Consider the following 23,323-nt stretch of genomic DNA (forward strand, 5'->3'; position numbering starts at 1 on the left):
TAATGAAAAAAGATAGGTTTTTTTTTTTGAAAAAATAAAAAATTATTTAAACATAAGGTTTCTTTCTGGGTTGAAAAAAATTGAAATAAGCTTTTTTGTTGTTGTTTAAGAGAACACGATTCCTACAAAGTAATAATTTTTGCAATTTGGCTTCCCAAGGGTAACCAGCTGGTTCAGACCAGGACATACTCAGTCCCTGCTTACCTGGCTGCCCGTGACATTTTTATATTCATTTTTTCAGTGACCTTCTCGAGTGTGCTCACTAGCCGGTTGGCCTGGGAGGAGCAGCTCCTGGTGTGCAGGATCACCCAGCGATCTAAGGACTTTGCTCTATGCAAGGCTATGTTCTTTGAGTCCCTCAGCCAGTTCTGTAGGTGTGGTTTGACTGTGTACTGGAAAGGAATTCAAGACATAGAAAACACACGGTTTGACAGGTTGGCATCATCAGTTCCTTCCTACAGTGTGACTTTCTGCTGCCTGCAAATTTGTGAGTATGTCCATCTTTTCTCCTTGTGAAACAAAGCCAAGGCTGCCCCGAGCTGCAGGACTCCCCACCTTGGCCTTGGGACCCTCTTCTCAAATATGGAGTAAATTTGGTATTTAAGATGCAGGTGAGGGAAACTGGGCCTCTAACCACAGTTGGTGAGAGAAGCAGATGGTGATAACCTCCTACATAGACAAACCGAAGTCTGGTGCAGACTGGCAGATGAGACCAACCTGCCTCGGCATCTCTCTATTCTAACTAATCAAAACTATTCGCTCTGCCTAGCTTCCATTCTGACCTGTTACACTTCTGACCCATACTGATGCCCTGGGGCTTCGCGAAGCCATTCTGGCCCAGGGAGCAGCCCAAACACAGGAACTTATATTCCCAGCAGCAATGCCCACAATTCTCTTAGATAAAGATGGAGTTCAGAGCTTGCTTCTGTACTAAGCACGGCAGATGTCTCTTATCAAACATTCGTCCTCTCATATAATGAGGTCCTCTCGAGGGGGTAAAAAGCGACAATTGTGGTTATTAATGGGTTTTGAGCTGAAGGTGCTATGGCCAGCTCCAACCTGCTTACCGACCGGGCACCTTGGAAAAGCTTGACTGAGCTCAGAACTCTTCCTGGCACAGACAGACTGTTGCCATCAAATGTCACCTTCCACTGCAGGAACTCATTTTTTATGTTCTGGTTTCTGAAAAACAAATCCCAGTAGTTCCAACCAAGCAAGAAAATAACTTGAGTAGTTTCCCTTGAATCCAAGGTCTTACTCTACACTATGATGCCACAGACAAAACTCTGAGGGTGATGTCTTTTCCTCTTGTGCCTGTGCACTCACTTCTGGGCCAGTCTCCCCCTGTTGGAAGCTAACACTTGAGTGTCAGGAAGATGGAGCTGTTCTGTCCACAAAGGACCACGTCTGTAATCATTGTTATGTATTATATATGTATGCATATATATGAGAGCTCACCTATGTATCTACATGTAGATTCTAGAACAATAGGGGATCTTCCTCTATAGCTCTCCACTTTAGTTTTGAGGCAAGGTCTCCCACTGTGCCTGGACCTCACCCACTTGGGCAAGACTGACTGGCCAACAAGCCCCTGGGATAACAGGTAAATGCCTGGCTCTTCATGCAAGCTGTAAACTCAGGTCCTCATGCTTCCGCAATAGGCAGCTCACCCAAAAAGCCATCTGTCCAGCTGTTTTGAGGCAGAATCTCTTTATGCTGCCCAAACTGGGCACAAGTTTGTAAGTTCTGTCTCAGCCTCCAGTATGCTGGGATTTGAGACCCAAATTTCTATCCCTGGCTTGTGATTGTCATCGTTTTAGCAGAAGGATCATAGGTGTCGAAAGGCTACACCCAGGCCTCAACCTGCGTACAATGCCACGTACAGGTACGCTCGCAGCAACCAAGAAAGGTACTTACGTCTGAATGTCGTTCATGAAATTGTTCAGTGCGATCCTCCGATTCACTGGGCTCATTCTCATTCTGTCAGTGAGCTGCGCCATTAGGCTATGGTTTTCAGATACAGCACGTGGTACACCTTTGGAAAATGCAAGAGGCTACAGCATACAGGTGAGGGTCAACTGGTCCTAGAGAAAATGCAAGTCTGTATCTAGGGACAGAATAACCAACTGCCTCAAAGGATGCAATTCCAGGTCAGAGTACTGGGAAAGCCTGAGTTTCTGCACCTGATGTTTAAAGAAGGGCTAACTTCCACATGTATGTCATACCTGTCAGGTAACACAGCTGAGGGACCAGGAAGATAGGCTCATGAGGTGTAGACGTCTGGCCCTTCTTCCACTTGCCCAAGCTCATCAAGAGTGGCTGACCCAGCTCAGTTATGCTGGTGTTGTACCGCTGCTCCGTGGAGGTGAGAAAGACAATAGGTCAACACAACTCCAGTAACTTCCCAGGAAGAGAAACATGGGTCACACAAGACACAGAGATACCACCCCCACTATTTCCCTAAAAATGTGTGGAGAATTTTTCTGTCCACATGGGTGTGGTAAGACCCCAGCCTTTACAAGCATCCATGGCCAAAGGGAAGGGCTCCATAAAACACACCATCAAAACTATGTATGGAGATGGATGACAAACTCTTGTGTGGTGTCTGTGTGCATGCACATGTGCGCACATACAAGCAATGTACTGATATATGTGTTTGTGGGGTATGCATGTATGTGTGAGAGTGTACAAGAGCATGTGTACTTGTATGTGTGCTGCAATGTGTCTGTAGCTGTGGGGTATGTATGTGCTAGTTAGTATGTTTGCCTGTGTGTGCTTGTAAATGTGTAATGTGTTCGTGACATATCTGTGTTTGTGGTATATGCATGTGTGTGCATAAATATGAGCTAGTGTGCTTGCCTGTGTGTGTGTGTGGTGTGGGAAGTCCTGTATATGTTTGATTTTATTGATTAATGAATAAAGAAGCTGGCTTAGCCTGTGATAGGGCAGAGTAGAGCTAGGCAGGGAAAACTAAACTGAATGCTGGGAGAAAGAAGGCAGAGTCATGAGACACCATGGAGCTGCCAGAGGAGAAAGATGCAAGTTGCCAGCAGGAACCTTGGCAGTATGGCCATGAGCCTCATGGTAAAATATAAAATAATAGAAATGGGTTAATTTAAGAGATAAGAGTGAGCTAGAAATATGCCTAAGCCAATAGGCCAAACAGTGTTGTAGTTAATACAGCTTTTGTGTGGTTGTTTCAGTTCTGGGCAGCTGGAAACAAGTGACCTCCTTACAACAGAATGGTGCGTCAGCATGGTCGATTAGATCCATGTAAAATCTGAGAAAGCGTTAAAAGGACACAGGAAAGAAAACAGAGTTTAACACAGTTTCTTGCTCTGCTTGCTGGCAGCATGCCACAGCTCCTTTGAGAGAGGTCTTCCCAATTAAGCGATTGAAAAAAGAATCCACACGGTTTTGAAACGGTCACATCTTGGGCTATGCTGCCAGTCCGAACTCTGACTCTTTTGGGAAGTCTGGCTATGGAGGATTTAAACAGAGTTTATGAACAGAGTGCTACAACTTGTTTAATGGCAACACAGACCTGCTGCAACCTGACCTGGATCTGGGCAGAGAGAATGGCTCTCAGAGGCAATGAACGGATCCCCTCCGCCATGTTGGCCTGGGCAAAGCCCAAAAGCAAAGCAGTCTTAGTCCTTGTAACACTGCTTAACATTTTAAGAAGTGTTCCTGGGCTCCTGGACAAAAAAATTTCAGATACACAATAGGACATAAAAGACTTCTAAATGAGACACAGTGTGTTTAATGTACGTAGGCTTGGGAAAGAGAGGAAAAAGAGTAAAGAGACAGTAAATGTAATATAAAAGAGTACAGACAGTCATAGATTCAAGGAATAAAGATAATAAAATATTAAACTTGTAGAAAAGATAATAGAATAAGAAAAATAAGCCACATAAAGATGGAATATGCACAGAGAATCTGAATTATACATGTTATTGCTTTTTCTTTAATTTTTTGACTGTGAAGAAGCTAAGTACAGAGAGACATTTCATTGTATGGGCTGATAAGTTAAACCAACATATATTTTAAAGGTATCTTTACTCCAGAATTTGGGTCTAAGGATTTGTTGCTTTGGAAAAGAGGGGGTTCTTTTGTTTTACAGAGGATGAGAACCTATGGACTCCTTCCAGACTAATCTGGACCAAGGTCCCCTAAAAGATCTCTGTGAATACCCCCAAAAATTACTTTGTCCAACAAAAAGCAAGAAGCAGTTTGGAGAGAACTATGCCCAAATCCCCAAATATTGTTTATAAATGTTTGTTTACATTTAAAGGGTAATATGTTATAGAGATTTGCATTGGTATGGATCTTGGTCTATTGATACAAATTTAAGGTCAATTTTGTTATGTGTATATTTCTGCTCTTGATTAAGGTATTGTGTTTGTGCAGCTCATTAAAAATGTAATGTATAATTAAAAAATATAGGTTAATAAGTAATCATTTATAATAGTCAAGCTTGTAGTTATGTTAGGTTTTCTAGATATATAGAGATATATTTCAGTTAGATTGGTAATCTTCAAACCTTTCAAAGACCTACAGAATATTCCATGTAAAATATTTTAAGAACTTAGGACTTTTTATAACAATGAGACACATCTGCTCCTGGCAGCACCAATTCAAGAGGAAGATGGGTATTGAAGAGGCTCCTCATGGAGTTTGTTAGTCATTTGGGTAAGAAACTGCTCTTGCCTGGCCTGCTTGATGTTATGCTGTATGGACTGGACTTATAGAACCCACAGAAAGATCACTGCTGAACTTGCCTAAAGAAGGTTAGAATGTCCTTCAGGGTTCCTGCTTCATGAAAGAGTCTGCTAGACATTTTGCAGGACACACAAAAAAGTGACTTGTCAAACTGCCAATATAGGTGGAACTGTCTTTGAAATTTCCTGCTTCGTGGAAAAGTCTGTCAGATACTATGTGCCTGTATGCTGAAGATGTGTACCCCAACGATACAGAAGAACTTTGGGTGATTGTCCAGGCAATGAGATGTCTCTGTCAATTCTAGAGTTTTGGAAGTTGCTTATGATGCACTTCCTGTTTACTTAGGTAATATATCCTTCTGGAGTCTTTGATGGATTAAAGAATAGATAGTTATAGTTATAGGTTTCCTTAGTTACAGTTATTGTTTTCCTTAGTTATGATAAAAGATAAAGTACATATAAATATTGTAACTGTAATTCTTGCTTGATGCTTGTTTTGTCATATGTAATTTTGCTATGTTAAAGTTAAAGCCTTCCTTTTGGTTTAAACAGAAAAGGGGAAATGGTGTGAAAAGTCATTCAGTATATGTGCTGCTTTTATTGGTTAATGAATAAAGAAGCTGGCTTGGCCTGCGATAGAGCAGAGTAGAGCTAGGTGGGAAAACTAAACTGAATGCTGGGAGAAAAAAGGCGGAGTCGTGAGACACCATGGAGCCGCCGGAGGAGAAAGAAGCAAGTCGCCAGCCGGAACCTTGGCAGTAGGCCATGAGGCTCATGACAAAATATAATAGAAATGGGTTAATTTAAGAGATAAGAGTGAGCTAGAAATATACATAAGCTAATAGGCCAAGTAGCGTTGTAGTTGATACAGTTTTTGTGGGGTTATTTCAGTTCTCGGCAGCTGGGAAGCTGGGAACAAACTTACGGTCTCCTTACAACAAGCGCATGTGTGCGTGTGTGTGTGTGTGTGTGTGTGTGTGTAGGTTAGAGGTCAGCATGAAGTGTCCTGCTCTATCACTCGCCGTCTTACCTCGAGACAGGATTTCACTGCACCTGAACCCTACAGATCAGGCAGACTGTCCCACAGGTCTCTGCAATCCTGCCTCCACATGCCAGCAGTGGTTTATAAACACTACCAGCTCTGGTTTTTATGTGGGTGACAGGGATTCAAATGTGGGTCCTAATGCTTGAGTGGCAGGCACTTCACTCTCCAAGCCATCGCCCCAGTCCAAGAGACTTACAAAAAGGGCAAAACCTTGTCCCTCCTAAATGTCAGTTACGGGGTCTTCCAGCCTCTCTGCTGAGTCATTTCTGCTAAACTTAGACCCTGAATCCAGTAGAAAAAGACAATTTCTGAAAGAGCATCAGAGAGCAAAAACTGTCCTTCCTCCCAACAAGGCCTCACCATGAGTTCTGGCTTATGCCTTAGGGAACTGCAGGAGAGCCCTCACCTTAGACATGCAGACTCTAAGGCTGTGCTTGCACCTGAGCCCCTTCAACTGCATGAAATTAACCTTCAAAGCTTACGGTACTGCCATGAGATATGTTTTCCCCAAATGTAGCCTGCTACTATTTTTTAAATTATTATTTTTTTTTAGTTATGCATGTGTCTGTGTGGGTACAGGAGTACGGTGCGTCTTGGGTCAGTTTGACTTAGTTATGCACGTGTCTGTGTGGGTACAGGAGTACGGTGCGTCTTGGGTCAGTCTGACTTAGTTATGCACGTGTCTGTGTGGGTACAGGAGTACGGTGCGTCTTGGGTCAGTCTGACTCCACACAGAAGCTGTAATGAAAGGACAAAAGTTTCTGTCCTTCAGTTGTCCAAGTTGGCAAGGCCAGTCTGATGTCAGAGTTGAGGTTGTGGCTTTTGGACACTCAATTCTTCTCCCGGGGTTGTGTTTATCAGTCTTAATGCAGTTGTTTCTGAAGCATCCCATGTCTTCTTTGCCAATATTAACTGACTTGACTTTCTGCTGAAGTTGGCTGTTTCCACCCCCAGCTCTGCAAACGGTGTATATGATGCTGTACTTCTTAATAAACATGTCTGGTTCAAGTCATAAACTTATGCTGAGACTTCCCGGCTATTGTTTTTGTCTTTTCTCATGCCGCCCTCCCATTCAACACCTCACTGTTGGGGGACCCTTCTTCCTGGATGCTTGAGTACTGGAAACCAGACTTGGGTCCTCTGGTGGAACAATTTGCATCATCTTTCCAGCCCAAGCAGCTGCTCTAGAGTATCCCCATGACACCCTGTCCTGAGACTCCCCACCACAGTACGCACCAGCCATCCCCAAGCTGGTGCCTGTGCCCTGTCCCACCCTCCCCTGAGACCCATACCACCCTAATCCAGGCCATCATCCTTTGACCCCAGAGCAACTGCCTCACTAAGTTTTCCTGTCTCCATTTCTTTTTTTCGGTTAGCAAATAAAAGACTGGAGTTTCTTATGACATCTTCATGCATGTTACATGAAGTGCCATTACACTTTGCTGTCTTGCTCCCATTGCCCTGACCTCTGCCTTCTGTACTCCCCTTTCCTCACTCCAAAAGGGTTCCCTTCTGCTTTCATGTCTTCTAAATATGTGTGATATGGAGCCAAGTCATGGAACCAACTTACACATCCATGAATAGATACATGGGTAAAGAACTCTATACAGATAATACTTGAGAGCAGAGGTGGGCAGCGTATGAGGAAGCGGTAGGAAAGGGTGAGAAGAATAGCAGCGTGTTTCAGGACCAAAGCACGTGGCACAGATGCCGAGAGACCATCGCTCCATATGACACATGTGCACGCATGTGTGATGGTCATGATCACATATGGTAGCAACATATAGGTGATATATATCGCATGGTGCATATATCACACTCTGCTCAATACCATTGGCTCACAGTGCAATCGGGTTTGTCCCAGCACATAAAATGTGACTTCAAGTGGTTTCTGCCCCACGCAGTTCCTGTCTTACTAGCTTTGTTGGTGACAAAACCTGCCAGACACATCCTGAGTCCCATGTTTCTCCCTCATCTGCCCAGCTCAGTCCTTTCTGCTTTTCTGAGATACTCTGTGACCTCTTCAGTAAATGGCCATGCCTCCATAGATAGAACAGAATGTATTAATACATGTTTCAGCCACCTAAAGACAATGTAGAAATCAATTTATCTAATATGAGCATCTTCACGATTTAAATATTTAGAGAGATAAATCCCTTACCTTCATGTAGTAGTCTATGTAGGTGGTCTTGCTGCCATCAAATTTATCAAATGTATCTTTAGGTTTCTTCTCCCACTTGACATCATCGATTCTGTAGGTTTTATTGTTGTACCTGTGGTGGAGGTAAGAATCAAGCTCTGACCATTCATGGTACACAGCCATGCCAGGAAGAAAGTATTGCAAATTCTGACACACTGTGCAAGTTCATCCATGCCAGGGGTCTTGTCCATCTTATTTTTTAGAATACACAGGGTTGACCATTTGATCATCAACAAGGTTTTACATTTCATCTATCAAGAAAGAATACCAAAATGCTAAGTGGCTCTTACCTAACCCGAATCTCCTGGTCCTACCCAAGGCAGTCACTGAGTGCTCTTGTCTCTCTACACTCTGACCTGGTCACACATTTCATATAAATCAGAGTACTCATAGAATACACAATCATTTCTGACTTGTTTCCTCCACCGGTTATAAGCATGTCATACGTTCCTATTTCTAAGTAATGTTCCATTGTATGAACATAAAATGCCTCATCTACTGACAAAATGGTAGACATCAAGTCTGCTCAGCTTTGGACTATGATGGAATTTATGGTCATCTTGGTAGACACGAGCTCTCACTTCCTTTTGGAAATACCTATATAACTAAGTGGGTTTCCTATACAGGTTATACGGGAAATACCTATATAACTGAGTGGGTTTCCTATAAAGGTTATACAGGAAATACCTATATAACTGAGTGGGTTTCCTATAAAGGTTATACAGGAAATACCTATATAACTGAGTGGGTTTCCTATAAAGGTTATACAGGAAATACCTATATAACTGAGTGGGTTTCCTATACAGGTTATATGGGACATACCTATATAACTGAGTGGTTTCCTATAAAGGTTATACAGGAAATACCTATATAACTGAGTGTTTCCTATACAGGTTATATGGGACATACCTATATAAGTGGGCCGAGAGTAACGTCATTGTCACCGCTGAGGGCATGTCAGGTTGTTTTCCAGAGAAATGGTTTCAGAGTCCTACACTTTTTACACTCCAGTGATATTTCACTTGTGATTGGTCCTGACTTGTCACCTCTGCACTGAACTGTTTATCTTGGCTGTCCCCATGAGTGTGAAGTAGCACACTGGGTACAGTAGCATCCCTGTTACCCAGGGCGAGCACCACTTCACTTCCTGGTCAGCAGTGTGCTCCCTTCCAACAAGCGTCTGGGAACATATCTGGCCAGATGCTTCCCTCATTCATAAAAACCGAGTTGTGCTGTTTATATTCTGTAAGCACCTTTACAAGCTGTGTGACTCAAGAGCATTTTCTCCCTGTCCGTTTGTCCTCATGTCTTCACAGTGTGCTTACAACACTCTACCTATGCTTCGCCCCCCCTTTCTTTTTTGGGGTCTTATCTAGGAGTGCTTTTCTTTCATCTAAAGTCTGATGTTTCTAATAAAATTATATTTTCACAAAGTCTATTTTGAATTCCAAGTTAAATTTGGGTGATTTTTGTGTGTTCTGTGGGGAGGAGCAGACAGAGGCTCAGTTACCCCAGAGCATTATTATAAAGACTATGCTTGACCTGAAGTGATCCACATTCCCATCAAACACCCAGGGACTATGAAGGGCTCAGCTTAACTGGACCCTCAGCTCATCACTCTGCTGGCACCAGCGTATCAGGGTTCCTGTGTTTTCTAATAAGGTCTAAAGTCAGGCAAGGTGAGTTTGTTTTTCCTGCTAGTTTGGCTGCGTCACTGGTTCCTTAACTGCACTTACTCATCAAGGTAAAGTTTCTGATACAGAAGGAGAAATGAAGATAAAGCATCCTCCAAGGTGGAAGCTGCCCTCGGGCTAAACCCAGCACTAGACACCAACAGTTTAGAACAGGATGAACTTGAGCAGAAAAACCATCAAGGTCCAGGAGCAAACAAAGATATGCAGGGACATGAGACAGACACCAGACACATTCGCCACCACACCCAATCCTCAAGCCAGGTAAGCAAGTGAGAAGGATCACATGATGCTTATTTTCCTACTTTAGCCCTGAATTTCATTAATGTGTGCTGCAGAATATTTGTTTAGCTACGTAAGGATGCGCTGCATTTGTTTGTGTAAAGATGTGTTGCCATTTTACCTTGCCTACCTAAGGTCTAATAAAAGATTGGTCTAATAAAAGGCTGAAGGGCCAATAGTGAGGGAGGAAGGATAGGCGGGACTTCCAGGCAAGGAGAGTAAGTGGAGGAGGAATTTAGATGGGAGGAAGAAAGAAAGGAGACAACAGGGAGATGCCAGGGCCAGTCAGACATGGAAGACACAGGAAAGTAGGACATGTAGAAAGAAAGGTTTTAAACAAAGCCCTGAAGCAAAACGTAAATAAATAGAAAAAGATTGAATTAAGTTAAAAGAGCTAGAGGGATAAACCTAAGCTAAGGTCAAGCATTCATAATTAATAAGTCTTCCGAGTCTTAATTTGGGAGCTGGTTGGTGGCCCAAAGAAAACTCCAACTACAAATGTGTGCTGTTTGAGCATGACAAAACCTTTCATGCGGGACTAAAGAGACAGCCAGAGCGACTAGTCAGTGTCTGAAACAGACTTACGAGGTGTAAACAATGGATCCCACCACCTCTTCAAAGACTTCTTCCTCTTTCGTGACGCTATCATTCTTCTCAGCTATGAGGTCCCACACAGTTTTCTTCTGGAGCAGCCTGTGCGTCACGTCAGCACACAGGGTCAGGCTCTTCTCATACGGTAGGATGGAAGTAGTGTAGCTACGCTTGATGTCCATTCTGTGAAAGAATCCATTACACAGAGGCCAGTCCCAGCATTCCATGGCAGAACTGGGCTCACTGCAGGAGCTGCTTGGTCTAAATTCCTTATTTTCATCAGGTCCCTTCTGATCTTCAGAAGGACCATCAAAGAAAGTCCGCTTACAGGCCACCCATGATCTTTGTCAAACTATACTTATAGCCATGGTGTTCAAAGCATCAAGCTAGATGTAATTTTATATGTTGTAACATTTGACACCAGCAGCACAGACATATGGAGTTAATTAATGTTATCCACATTGTTCTAGAGGAAATTGCCCAGGCCTCATTTGATTCATTGTTCATGTAATAGCTAAAATACGGAACAATGCTTATCAAGCCAAGAATGGTTGCATATGGCTGGTAGAAGCAAGAGGATCTCTAAGTCAGAAGCCACTCTGGTCTACATAGTGAATTCTAGACCAGCCAGGGCTACACAGTGAGCCCCCACCTGAATGCCAAACAAAAGTTTATCATACTCAGTTTTAATTTGACATGCAGTACCACTACGGAGCCTGGGGCTCATCCTTCTCCCACCTGAGCATAAGGCTTTCATTATTGTTTCTTTAAGACAGGGTCTCTCTACATAGCTCTGGCTGTCCTGGAACTCACATTGTAGAGCAGGCCGGCCTCAAAACCACAGAGATCCATCTGCCTCTGCCTCCAGAATGCTGGAATTAAGGTCACACTGCCATCATCTCAGCCTGCCTCAGTACCTTGAGTGCTGGGATTGTTTTTAAGGTCAATCTTTTCACCTTACATTAAATTGAATTTGTTTTTTGGGACAGAAACTTCCCCTGTAATCTTAAACTCTCGTCAATCCTGTCTCAGCCTCCCACATGCTGGGATTATCCAAGCCTGGCATGGTGAATCTTCGCTGTTCACAATTGGTGGGTGTCACTTAAAAATCCCTGCTCCTTGCTGCAGACTCTGCATTGGTGAGCTAGGGGCAATGCTGGAGAGCTCATCTGGGTTGTGATAATGACGGAAGGCTACCACCCAGGCTCAGAATCAGGGCTGGGAGTTGGCCCACCCCAACATCCAACACATCTATGAGCATGTGGAGGGGGTGAACCTACAGATCCAAAACAGCAGGGTCTCCATGACTCAGGACAACAACAGGACGTCCAAGAGGAGCCCAGGGGGAGCTCATTATCAGTGGCATAGCAGAAGCCAGAGGCCTGGAGCCAGACCAATGGCTTCAATGACTCACAGCAGTGAACACTTCCAAGGAAAGTTGAATGTACTAAAGGGCAAATTAATTCAACGCAATGCCCATCAAAATCTCAGCAAAATTCTTCCAAGACCTCAAAAGAATGGCACTCAAATCAACTTCATATGGAAAAGCAAAAAACCCAGGATAGCCAAAACAATCCTGTACAATAAAAGAATTTCTGGAGGCATCACAATCCCTGACTTCAAACTCTACTACACAGCTACAGTATTGAAAACAGCCTGGTATTGGCATAAGAACAGACAGGAGGACCAATGGAACTGAATAGAAGACCTGGATATCAATCCACACATTTTCGAACACCTGATCTTTGATAAATAAGCAAAAGATATCAAATGGAAAAAAGAAAGCATATTTAGCAAGTGGTGCTGGCATAACTGGATATCAACATGTAGAAAAATGAAAATAGATCTGTATCTATCACCATGCACAAAAGTCAAGTCCAAATGGATCAAAGACCTCAACATAAAGCCAGCCACACTGAACCTTATAGAAGAGAAAGTGGGAAGTACACTTGAACACATTGGCACAGGAGACCACTTCCTAAATATAACCCCAGCAGCATAGACACTGAGACAAACAATAAATGAGACCTCCTGAAACTGAAAAGCTTCTGTAAAGCAAAGGACACAGTCAACAAGACAAAATGACAGCCTACAGAATGGGAAAAGATCTTCACTAAACCCACATCAGACAGAGGTCTGATCTCCAAAATACACAAAGAATTCAAGAAATTGGACACCAAAAGATCACATAATCCAATAAAAAAAATGGAGTACAGACCTAAACAGAGGAATCTCAAATGGCTGAAAGATACTTAAGAAAATGTTCAACATCCTTAGTCAGAGAAATGCAAATCAAAACAACTCTGAGATTCCATCTTACACCTGTAAGAATGGCCAAGATCAAAAACACTCATGACAACGTATGCTGGAGAGGTTGTGGGGAAAAGGGAACACTTCTGCATTGCTGGTGGGAATGCAAGCTGGTACAACCCCTTTGGATGTCAGTATGGTGATTTCTCAGAAAATTAGGAAACAACCTTCCTCAAGACCCAGTAATACCACTTTTGGGTATATATCCAAAGGATGCTCAATTGTGCCACAAGGACATGTGCTCAACTATGTTCATAGCAGCTTTGTTTGTCATATTCAGAACCTGGAAACAACCTAAATGCCCCTCTACCAAAGAATGGATAAGGAAAATGTGGTACATTTACACAATGGAGTACTACACAGCAGAAAAAAATGACAGCTCGAATTTTGCAGGAAAATGGATGGAGCTAGAAAACATTTTGAGTGAGGTAACCCAGACACAGAAAGACAATTATCACATGTACTCACTCATAAGTGGTTTTTAAACATAAAGCAAAGAAAACCAGCCTACAAACCACAATCCCAGAGAATTTAGACAACAATAAGGACACTAAGAGAGACTTACATAGATCTAATCTACATGGGAAGTAGAAAAAGACAAGATCTCCTGAGTAAATTGGGAGCATGAAGATCTTGGGGAAGGGATGAAGGGTGGGGGGAGAGACAGGAAGGGGAGCAGAGAAAAACACAGAGCTCAATAAATATCAATAAAATGTATTAAAAATCAATAAACACCTTAAATACTTAAAATAAAGAAAGGGCAAATTGTGTGACTCATTGGGTCACACTGCAACTCCCATGATGAGCCTTCTTTATCTGGTAGCTATATTTGCTCTTTGGTTTTTCTTTTAAGTTTTGTTTTGGGGAAGAGGTCTCAAGGGCAAGAGATGTGAGGGGATGAGGGAGAGGTGGGATCCGAAGGCATGGGATGAAGCCCACAAAAGATCCATAAAGTTAAAAGAACAAAAAGAATCACCACTTCAAATCAGAGTAGCAGTCTCAAAGTCGATTTTCTAATTAAATTTTTACATATCAGTTTAGCCCCCCTCCCCATTTTTCTCAAACCTTGAGGCCTGGAGCAGGTTTCTGAGGTCTCTGAGGTCTCTGGGATTTGAATCCATCTCTTCTATGTTATTCAGCTTCAGTAGTCTGGAAATGCAGAGAGAGGACGCTCAGTGAGTGTGACCTGGAGCACACACAAAGACACACAAGGAAAGCAACACACACAAAGTGCTCGGTAGGTAAAGCATATGATGAGGTTGGCCTCAAGGTAGGCAGAGTATCCTTCACTCCCAGGACTGAACTGGAAAACATCCTGCAGACTCCACAGCCCAAATGGTCTTCATGAGTTTAGAACAGAACACATACATAAAACATAAGCATCCCCCTGAATATTAACCTTCATCAGACGATGAAAGAAGACAGAGACAGAGACCAACATTGGAGCACTGGACTGTAGTCTCACGATCCAAAGGAGGAGCAGAAGGAGAGTGAGCACGAGCAAGGAACTCAGGACTGCGAGGGGTGCACCCACACACTGAGGCAATGGGGATGTTCTATTGGGAACTCACCAAGGCCAGCTGGCCGGGGACTGAAAAAGCATGGGACAAAACCGGTCTCGCTCAACATAATGGACAATGAGGACTACTGAGAACTGAAGAACAATGGCAATGGGTTCTTGATCCTATTGCACGTAATGGCTTTGTGGGAGCCCAGGTAGTTTGGATGCTCACCTTAATAGACCTGGATGGAGGTGGGTGGTCCTTGTACCTCCCACAGGGCAGAGAAACCTGCTTGCTCTATAGGCTGAGGAGGAAGGAAGACTTGATTGGGGGAGGGGGAGGGAATGGGAGGTGGTGGCGGGGAAGAGGCAGAAATCTTTAATAATTAAATAAATTAATTAATAATAATAATAAAAAAGACACAAGGGGCAGACACGCAGTGTAGACATCTGTTCCTTTTTCCAGACAGGTGGCAGACCCAGGAAGTGGGCATGGGCAGGAGGATAAATACTAGGGACTAGATACTGAACTTGCACACTGACTCTGTGGTTCAAACATCATTTTACTCATAAGTCTCTTGTTTGTATCAGCTTGTGCGGCCTCAAGAACACATACAGTTGAAGGGATGTGGCTTTGTTCACTTCCAGGTGGGGAGAGCACAGTGAGTGAGTGGGGGTGAGCGCACAGTGAGTGAGTGGGGGTGAGCGCGCGCAGTGAGTGAGTGGGGGTGAGCGCGCGCAGTGAGTGAGTGGGGGTGAGCGCGCGCAGTGAGTGAGTGGGGGTGAGCGCACAGTGAGTGAGTGGGGGGGGCGCACAGTGAGTGAGTGGGGGGGGCGCACAGTGAGTGAGTGGGGGGGCGCACAGTGAGTGAGTGGGGGGGCGCACAGTGAGTGAGTGGGGGGGCGCACAGTGAGTGAGTGGGGGGGCGCACAGTGAGTGAGTGGGGGGGCGCACAGTGAGTGAGTGGGGGGGGCGCACAGTGAGTGAGTGGGGGGGCGCACAGTGAGTGAGTGGGGGGGCACAGTGAGTGGGGGGGCACAGTGAGTGGGGGGCACAGTGAGTGAGTGGGAGGAGCACAATGAGTTGGGGGGTACACAGTGAGTGGGGGGCACACGGTGAGTGAGTGGGGGGCACACGGTGAGTGAGTGGGGGGCACACGGTGAGTGAGTGGGGGGCACACGGTGAGTGAGTGGGGGGCACACGGTGAGTGAGTGGGGGGCCACGGTGAGTGAGTGGGGGGGCACGGTGAGTGAGTGGGGGGGCACGGTGAGTGAGTGGGGGGGCACGGTGAGTGAGTGGGGGGGCACGGTGAGTGAGTGGGGGGGCACGGTGAGTGAGTGGGGGGGCACGGTGAGTGAGTGGGGGGGCACGGTGAGTGAGTGGGGGGGCACGGTGAGTGAGTGGGGGGGCACGGTGAGTGGGAGGAGCATGACGGGGAGCATTGTGGGTGGGGGAAGATCGTGTCTCACTCACTTTGAAAAGAGGATGTTGTAATAGCGAAGCCATTCTGGGTGATTGGGGTGGAGCTCACTGGACAGCCGGATCCTGATTCGCACTTTGCCATCACTTTCAGTCTGGCTGACAAGTTCCATTTCCTAAGATTTCAAACAGAACAAGGTGTGAGGGATGCTGGGGAGACAGCTCAGTCAGTAAATTACTTGCTGAGCAAGCATGAGGACCTGAATTCAGTTCCCAGTTCTGGCCTCATATATATACACACCTGTACACATATAAGAACACACCCACACACTATAAAGCAAACAAAAAATGGAGGTATTCAAGAAAACTAGGTCCAACTGAATGACAGAAAACACGCCGCTCGATTCCCCACACCAAGGTGGCGGTTTCTTCTCACATTCGGAAAACACAATCTACAGATGTAAGCACCACAATATTATACTTAAGCTATCTTTTTACTTAAGCTTCTGAAAGTAATTGGTTTGACCAAGCAATATAAATTTTAAGCTGGAAGAAAAATGGATATATATATATATATATATATATATATATATAGAGAGAGAGAGAGAGAGAGAGAGAGAGAGAGAGAAAGAGAGAGAGAGAGGAGAGAGAGGAGAGCGCGAGAGAGCGAGAGAGCGAGAGAGCGAGAGAGCGAGAGAGCGAGAGAGAGAGAGAGCAGCCCCACAATTGAGGTCTTGGTTACTATTGTTCAGAAGATTCTTAGAAAACTGTTGCAAACATTACTTAACCAAATGTTGTAGCCTCCGAGGTAAGAGCAATGAGTTTCCATCGAATATGTGGCAGTTGCCAAGTATAGACTTATGTCTGAGCAGTAAATCTGTGCGAATAGCCATATCCTTTATGTCAGGTTGGTAATCAATATTGTACTTATATGCGATTTCATGGCCACAGGTTACTGGGTAATGGTTTGTCTGTAGTTTAATCACTTCACCTCCCGTCCCTAGAAAGCAAGGCACATTACTTTAGACCAGTGGTCCTCAATTTGGGGATCAAAGAACCCTTTCACAGAGGTTGCCTAAGACTATCATAAAACACAGGTATTAACATTAACATATTCAAACACAAATATTAACATTAACATTAACAAATATTAACATTATTCATAACAGTAGCAAAATTAGTCATAAAGTAGAATGAGATAGTTTTATGGTTAGGGTCACCATAACATGAGGGATTTATTAATGAGGGTCGCAGCATTATGAAAGCTGAGAACCACTGCTTTAGAAACTGTAAGTGGGAAGAAAAAAAAACGCACAACCCATCCAGACCCCTACACCAGACCATCACATCACCAGATGCTGTCACACAATCCGTGGGGAACCTGTTACCTGTTCATGGTGACTGCTCGAAGCTGCAGGGAATCTTTTAAATACATATTATCATTTCTTCTGCATGTGTGGTGTGTGCTTATCTGGGCGTGTAAGTACAGTCACACAAATGCCACAGGAAGGGCAGAGGACAGCTGTTGACCATTGGACCTGACACCTGTTTGAAGCAGTGTCTCTGTTGCTCTCCACTGTGTGTGCCTTGCTAGCTGGTCTGGGAGCTTTAGGGGCTTCCCCTGCCTCCAGTTTCCAAATCTTGCTATAGGAGGACTGGGAGACTGGGATCACACACACACACAAACACACACACACAAACACACACACAAACACACACACAAACACACACACACAAACACACACACAAACACACACACACAAACACACACACAAACACACACACACAAACACACACACACAAACACACACACAAACACACACACACAAACACACACACACAAACACACACACAAACACACACACAAACACACACACACAAACACACACACACAAACACACACACACAAACACACACACACAAACACACACACACACACATACACACCTGCATACTACTTTATGTGGGCTCCAGGGATTTGAACTCATACATGCACAGAAAGCATGTTTCCCATCCTGAGCCTCCTCTCCAGATGTTTGTAACACTACTTAGCTTTACATTTCAACTTAATAGTTTTATAGGATTCTTTTCAAGGTCAGCGTACCTGTCTTTGAATCTTTAACATGCTTCATGTCCTTCCTGGTATTCACCACAATGTCTTGGAAGATTCCACCACAAGGTCTCTGAGTCAGCTCCTTTGTTATGGCTGTGGGGTGGTGTTCTACACAGGAACAAATACACACAACAAACGGGGAAGAAGAGGTTTGAAGAGAGCCTGGTGCCTGGAGCACACACTGCTCACTGCTCTTACGGAGACCAGGTATGGTTCCTAGCATTTCTGTTGGACAGCTAGCAACCGCCTAGAACTCCAGCTTCAGGAAGTCAATGCACTCTTCTGGCCTCCTTGGGCACCTGCACACACATGCACATGCCCCCACACAGACACATTCTTAAAAATAAAAAAGTTAAATCTTTTAAAAATACAACAAATTATGTTAAGCCTCAGCTAGTAACAAGACAGTCAAGAGTGTGAAAGATGGAGAAGCTTGCCAAAATCTCTGCCAACAACTCCTCAGCTTGCACAGTGGCACCCTGGAAAGTTGGTTCCTGCTCCCAAATTTATCACTCACTCACTATGGGATGCGTAAGCCAGCAGCCTAGGCAGTACATGCCCTCTTATGGGCACCAGAATGTACCAACCAAAGGTTTAAATTCAGGCTTTTCAAACCAAAGGACAGAATACTCTTTTTACCAAGAGCAATGGAGGATGGGAATTCCTCTGTAAAGAGCTGTGTATACAGAGACACATGCCTATATATTCCCGGCACTGTGGAGACGGACACAGGAGGACCCTAGGCGCTTTCTGGCTAGCCAGTCTGGCAGAGAGGGCAAGTTCTGGGGTTAGTGAAAGACCTTGCTGGGGAAAAAAAAAACAAAAACCTGGAAAGCAGCCAACATCAACCTCTGGCCTCCATGTGCCACACACACAGAAAGTACAAAGAAAAGTACATTAAATACGAATAAAAGGTGGGGTGCATCTCAAGATGTTTGACCATGGCAATTAAAGTGGGAACCTGTCTGGAGGCCGACTGCGTGAACCACACCCTTGGCAAGGGAGAGCAGTCAAGCTCTCCGGCACCCTCCTCTTGCACCCTGTCCCAAAGATGCTCCATATGGTTGGCTGTTCAGGCTTTCCCATGGAGCAGCTTAGGAGAGTCTCTGTCTGCCAAGGGCGATTTTACATGCCAACTTTATTGAAGTTGCAAGATGGCAACGCTGACCAGCCTGTCAGACAACAGCCATTTCTATTTTGAAGGCTTTTAAACTGAAGACAACAACTCACTACAGGAAGCCAGGTGGCCACGCCACATCCCACCAGTCATTGTGGACCTATTGAGGACAGCCGTCCAGAAATATACCTTTGTGGCTGCCTCCATCCATGAGACGCCTCTCTCTCATCACCCCCCACCATTCTCTCACCTGGAAGTAGAATTCTGCCTTCTGCTCCTCTAGATTCCTCTGATGCAACCGCTTGGCCTTCCCTCTGTGACTGAGGTGACGGTGTGTGGGTCTGCGGTAGCTGAGCTGCAGGCAGGGGTGGCTGGACATGGGGCTGTGGTGGCTGGGTTCTGGCCTGTGGTGAGTTGGTCTTGGATTTCACTAATTGGGCCCAAGTCTGAGATGGCTGGGCCTGGGGCTCTGGTGGCAAGACTCCAGGCAGGGATGACTGGACAGGGAGCTGCTGCAGGTTCTGGGCTGTGGGCTGTAAGGGCCTGGCACAAGCCTGTGGTGGCCCGGCTCTGGGTGGCCGTAGCTGGACTCCCGGCTGCGGTGGCCCGGCCCTGGGTGGCCGTAGCTGGACTCCCGGCTGCGGTGGCCCGGCCCTGGGTGGCCGTAGCTGGACTCCCGGCTGCGGTGGCCCGGCCCTGGGTGGCCGTAGCTGGGTTCCCGGCTGCGGTGGCCCGGCCCTGGGTGGCCGTAGCTGGGTTCCCGGCTGCGGTGGCCCGGCCCTGGGTGGCCGTAGCTGGGTTCCCGGCTGCGGTGACCAGCCTCTGGGTGGCCGTAGCTGGGTTCCCGGCTGCGGTGACCAGCCTCTGGGTGGACGTACCTGGGTTCCCGGCTGCGGTGACCAGCCTCTGGGTGGCCGTACCTGGGTTTCCGGCTGTGGTGACCAGCCTCTGGGTGGCCGTACCTGGGTTCCTGGCTGCGGTGACCAGCCTCTGGGTGGCCGTTGCTGGGTTCGCAGCTGTGGTGACCAGCCTCTGGGTGGCTGTTGCTGGGTTCCCGGCTGTGGTGGCTGGACTCCCAGTTGCCGTGACTCTCCCCATTGTGAGGTGGCCTGCATGTGTGTGGAAAGAGAGATGAAGATCAGGGTTCCCTGCATTCATTTCTCATCCAAAAGCTATAATCAAAGTCCTAACTTCCAAGACGCTTGCATTCTGCTAACGGGCAAATCTTTACAGTAACCCAGGGGACTGGTATGACAACTAACCGCCATATCAGTGCCTGGGTCGAAACAAGAACAACCCAATTTCAAAGTCGGCCTGACCTACAAAGCGAGACCCTCCCTCAAAAAAATAGACGCAGAGAGGCGGCAGGCATAACTGGGAAGTTATGCAAAGGAAACAAGAATAGAACAAAGGCTCTAGAAGGATCCGAAGACACTAGTCAGAGCGAGCAGATGACAGGATTTCTGTGCTCGAGGTGGCAGTGGCATGTGGAAAAAGTAGGGAGGCAAAGTGTCCGTGGACATCTCTGGGGTGCGGTCAGGATGGAGTCTGCCTGATGGCATGCCCACAAGCCTGAGTCCACATACAAGACAGCATGGAAAGCCACTGTGCTGGCTGGGACCACCATTAGAGTATCCCAGGGCAGGGGGAGAAGAGGCCGGGTGCAAAGAAAGCCTAGGGAAAGACAGGGCGGCTAGTGGACGCAGCAACGAGAGAAGAAAGTGATCCGCCTCCATCTTGCCACAACAAAAGGGCAAATTCGAGGTCAGAAAAGCAAGCAGTCTGTGTATTTGGCGAGGAGGAGGTGCTGGGAGTCGGATGAGGCAGGTTCTCTGGAGCCTGTGGGTACAAAGCCCAGCTGACAGCTCTGCCACAGCACTCAGACTCCTGAGAGGAACCTCATAATGCACACAGATGTGGGCAGTTCTGCTTAGTGAAACCGGCTGGGGGCCGGGGCCGAGGGAGCCCCGAAGCAGGTGTGCCTGGCCTGAGGGGCTGCTGAAGAGGCCATGGGTGTAGGGGATCTTTGCTTTAGGATGGCTGGCCTCGGTTGCCAAGGAGACCCCGCCTGCCGACCTGCCTCTGCGTCACAAATTTAGAAATGAAAGGAGGCGACAGGACTTACATAGGCAGTGTGATCACCCTCTCCACCCAGGGTCTCCCTGGGGGTGGATCGCAAAGGCGCTGTTGAGGGAGGTTGGGGGGGCCAGATGGGGAGCATTTGATACGGGCTTCAGAGTCACCTCTGAGCTACAAGTCTGTTAGAGACTGAGAATGGTTCTAGAAAGGGGGTTAGGGACAGGAAAAGAGATAAAAGGGGTTAGATAGCAAAGGCTAGGTGGACATAGCATAGAAGAGCAGGTCACACCTTGTGTCACGAGTCACAAGTGATAAAGACAGGCTCTGCCTCCACTAAGAACCTTGACTGAAGTCCGGGCAATTAAAAACAAAAACACTAAACCACAGTCCTCAACCTGTGGGTCACAACCTCTTTGCAGGTCGAAGGACCCTTTCCCAGGGGTCATCTGAGACATCTGGGGCGCCAGACACTTACGTTATGTTTCGTAACAGTAGCAAAATTACAGTTATGGAGTAGCAATGAAAAAAGGTGTTTTGGATTAGGGGGGGTGTCACCACAACATGAGGAACTGTATTAAAGGGGTGCAGCATTAGGAAGGCTGAGAACCGCTGCCCTACAGGGACTCCAGGCTGGAAATACGAACGTTCAAGAGAGAGTCAGAGTCAGCCTTCCTGACCACCTGGCGATGGTTCCTGGGTCTCCCACACCCAGGCCCACAGTTTTGTTTGGAAAGAAGTATGAAACTTTACAGGGATGTCAGCAGCTGCTCCTGGCGCCACGGGCTGTGAGATGTCCAGGGCTTGGCTTCTGCCTCGGCTTAGAGTCCTGGCCCGGCCCGACATGGCAAGGATGATCGGCAAAGGCCCTTGAAGATGGAGGGTCTCTCAGAGACCTCTGTGAAATTGCTGGGGAACTTTCTTTAAAAAACAAAGTACAATGTCAAATAGCTACTTTCTTGTCATCCCCCAAAGACTCCCCTTGATTTCACAGATAAGCCTGGGAAACACTGTAGAGCACCCTAGAAACTGAGGGAAGTGTGTTGAACACGGGTCACAGCCCCCAAACAGACTCATAAAAGAGCCACTGTTGGGACACTCCTTCTGAGGCACAGGTGAGTGCCTGTTCTCAGTGGGCAGGCAAAGCCAGCTCCCAGGGGCCAGTCATGGCCCCTCAGATGTCCCCAGTGGGTCCCCTACCTGCTCATCTTTACCTCCGCTCTTTTAGGCCTGTCTCCCAAACTTGCCTCCTCCACAGAGACAGAACTTTATGAGACACAGCGGCTCAGAACCAGTTCCCGCAACCTCTGTCCAGTGGCAACAGAAGCCTCCTCTCCAGGGTGTCCATGAGGACTCAGTCCTGTGCCAGGCTGAAGTCACCAAAGGATGTGAACGAAAGGGACAGACCCAGCCTCCTGAAAAAGGTGCAATTGCCAAGCCAGGCCGAGCTGCAAAGGCCTCTGACCTCAATTTCAAGGCTACAGTGGGCGTCTGGTCCCACCCCTATCCTTGCCCAGATGAAACTAAACTTAACCTGCACCTGGGTGGCTCAGGGGCTGGGTGGGGGGCAGGGTGGGGGTGGGGTGGCCTGCCCTCTTTGAGCCCATAAACAGCCCTCAGTCCTTAGTAACTGCAGTAAATCCTGCAATTAAGTGCAGCTGCTGCATCCTTGGATTCAAACCGGGTCACACCTGGGGTCACTTATGCAGCAGATATCTGCAAGTAGATGCCCCTTCGTTGGGGAGTTGGGGGCATTTTTGAGTCATAAAAAAAATAATAAATGGACCAGGTGGTGATGGCGCACACCTTTAATCCCAGCACTGGGGAGGCAGAGCCAGGTGAAACTCTGTGAGTTCGAGGCCAGCCTGGTCTACAGCGCGAATGCCAGAGCAGTCAGGGCTGTTACTCAGAGAAACCCTGTCTCGAAAGACAAACAAAAAAATAAAATAAAATAAATAATTATAATAATAATAATAGCAGCAGTAGAGGTGGTGGCCTTTTCCCATCACTGGTCTTGGACTCTAGCCTGGTTTTAGAGAGGTGTTTTTGGGTTTTATCATCATTTTGCTCCCCAGTTTTATAGGTGCATTGCTGTGTGTTTAAATTCTTGATACCCATTTAATTAAGAAAGATACAATTACCTGAGAGTTTTTTAAACTTTGGTAAGGCAATATTTTTTTGCCAAAGCATAATATGTGTTCATCTTTATTTATGTGTAAGTGGGGCACGTGTGTGCCAGGACAGGTGTGTGGCGAT

At 46.3% G+C, this 23,323-nt stretch overlaps 1 protein-coding gene across 1 annotated transcript in view; it reads right to left on the bottom strand.

Moving 5' to 3' along the window:
* Piwil3 (piwi like RNA-mediated gene silencing 3) overlaps positions 1-21,913 on the bottom strand; it is a 35,117-nt gene extending 13,204 nt beyond the window's left edge. Inside the window, exons 1-12 of the mRNA XM_057764757.1 lie at positions 21,821-21,913; positions 21,117-21,175; positions 19,535-20,100; positions 16,550-16,761; positions 15,816-15,937; positions 13,906-13,989; positions 10,525-10,713; positions 7,928-8,039; positions 2,226-2,352; positions 1,918-2,035; positions 1,068-1,182; positions 205-392 (exon numbers count right to left, since the gene is read on the bottom strand). Of these exons, the coding sequence (XP_057620740.1) occupies positions 205-392; positions 1,068-1,182; positions 1,918-2,035; positions 2,226-2,352; positions 7,928-8,039; positions 10,525-10,713; positions 13,906-13,989; positions 15,816-15,937; positions 16,550-16,761; positions 19,535-20,100; positions 21,117-21,175; positions 21,821-21,913 (1,985 nt within the window). The remainder of the gene's footprint in view (positions 1-204; positions 393-1,067; positions 1,183-1,917; positions 2,036-2,225; positions 2,353-7,927; positions 8,040-10,524; positions 10,714-13,905; positions 13,990-15,815; positions 15,938-16,549; positions 16,762-19,534; positions 20,101-21,116; positions 21,176-21,820) is intronic.
* Between the last annotated feature and the right edge of the window lie 1,410 nt (positions 21,914-23,323).

This window comes from Chionomys nivalis, chromosome 3 (genome assembly GCF_950005125.1).
Source record: "Chionomys nivalis chromosome 3, mChiNiv1.1, whole genome shotgun sequence".
NCBI classification, from domain to species: Eukaryota; Metazoa; Chordata; class Mammalia; order Rodentia; family Cricetidae; genus Chionomys; species Chionomys nivalis.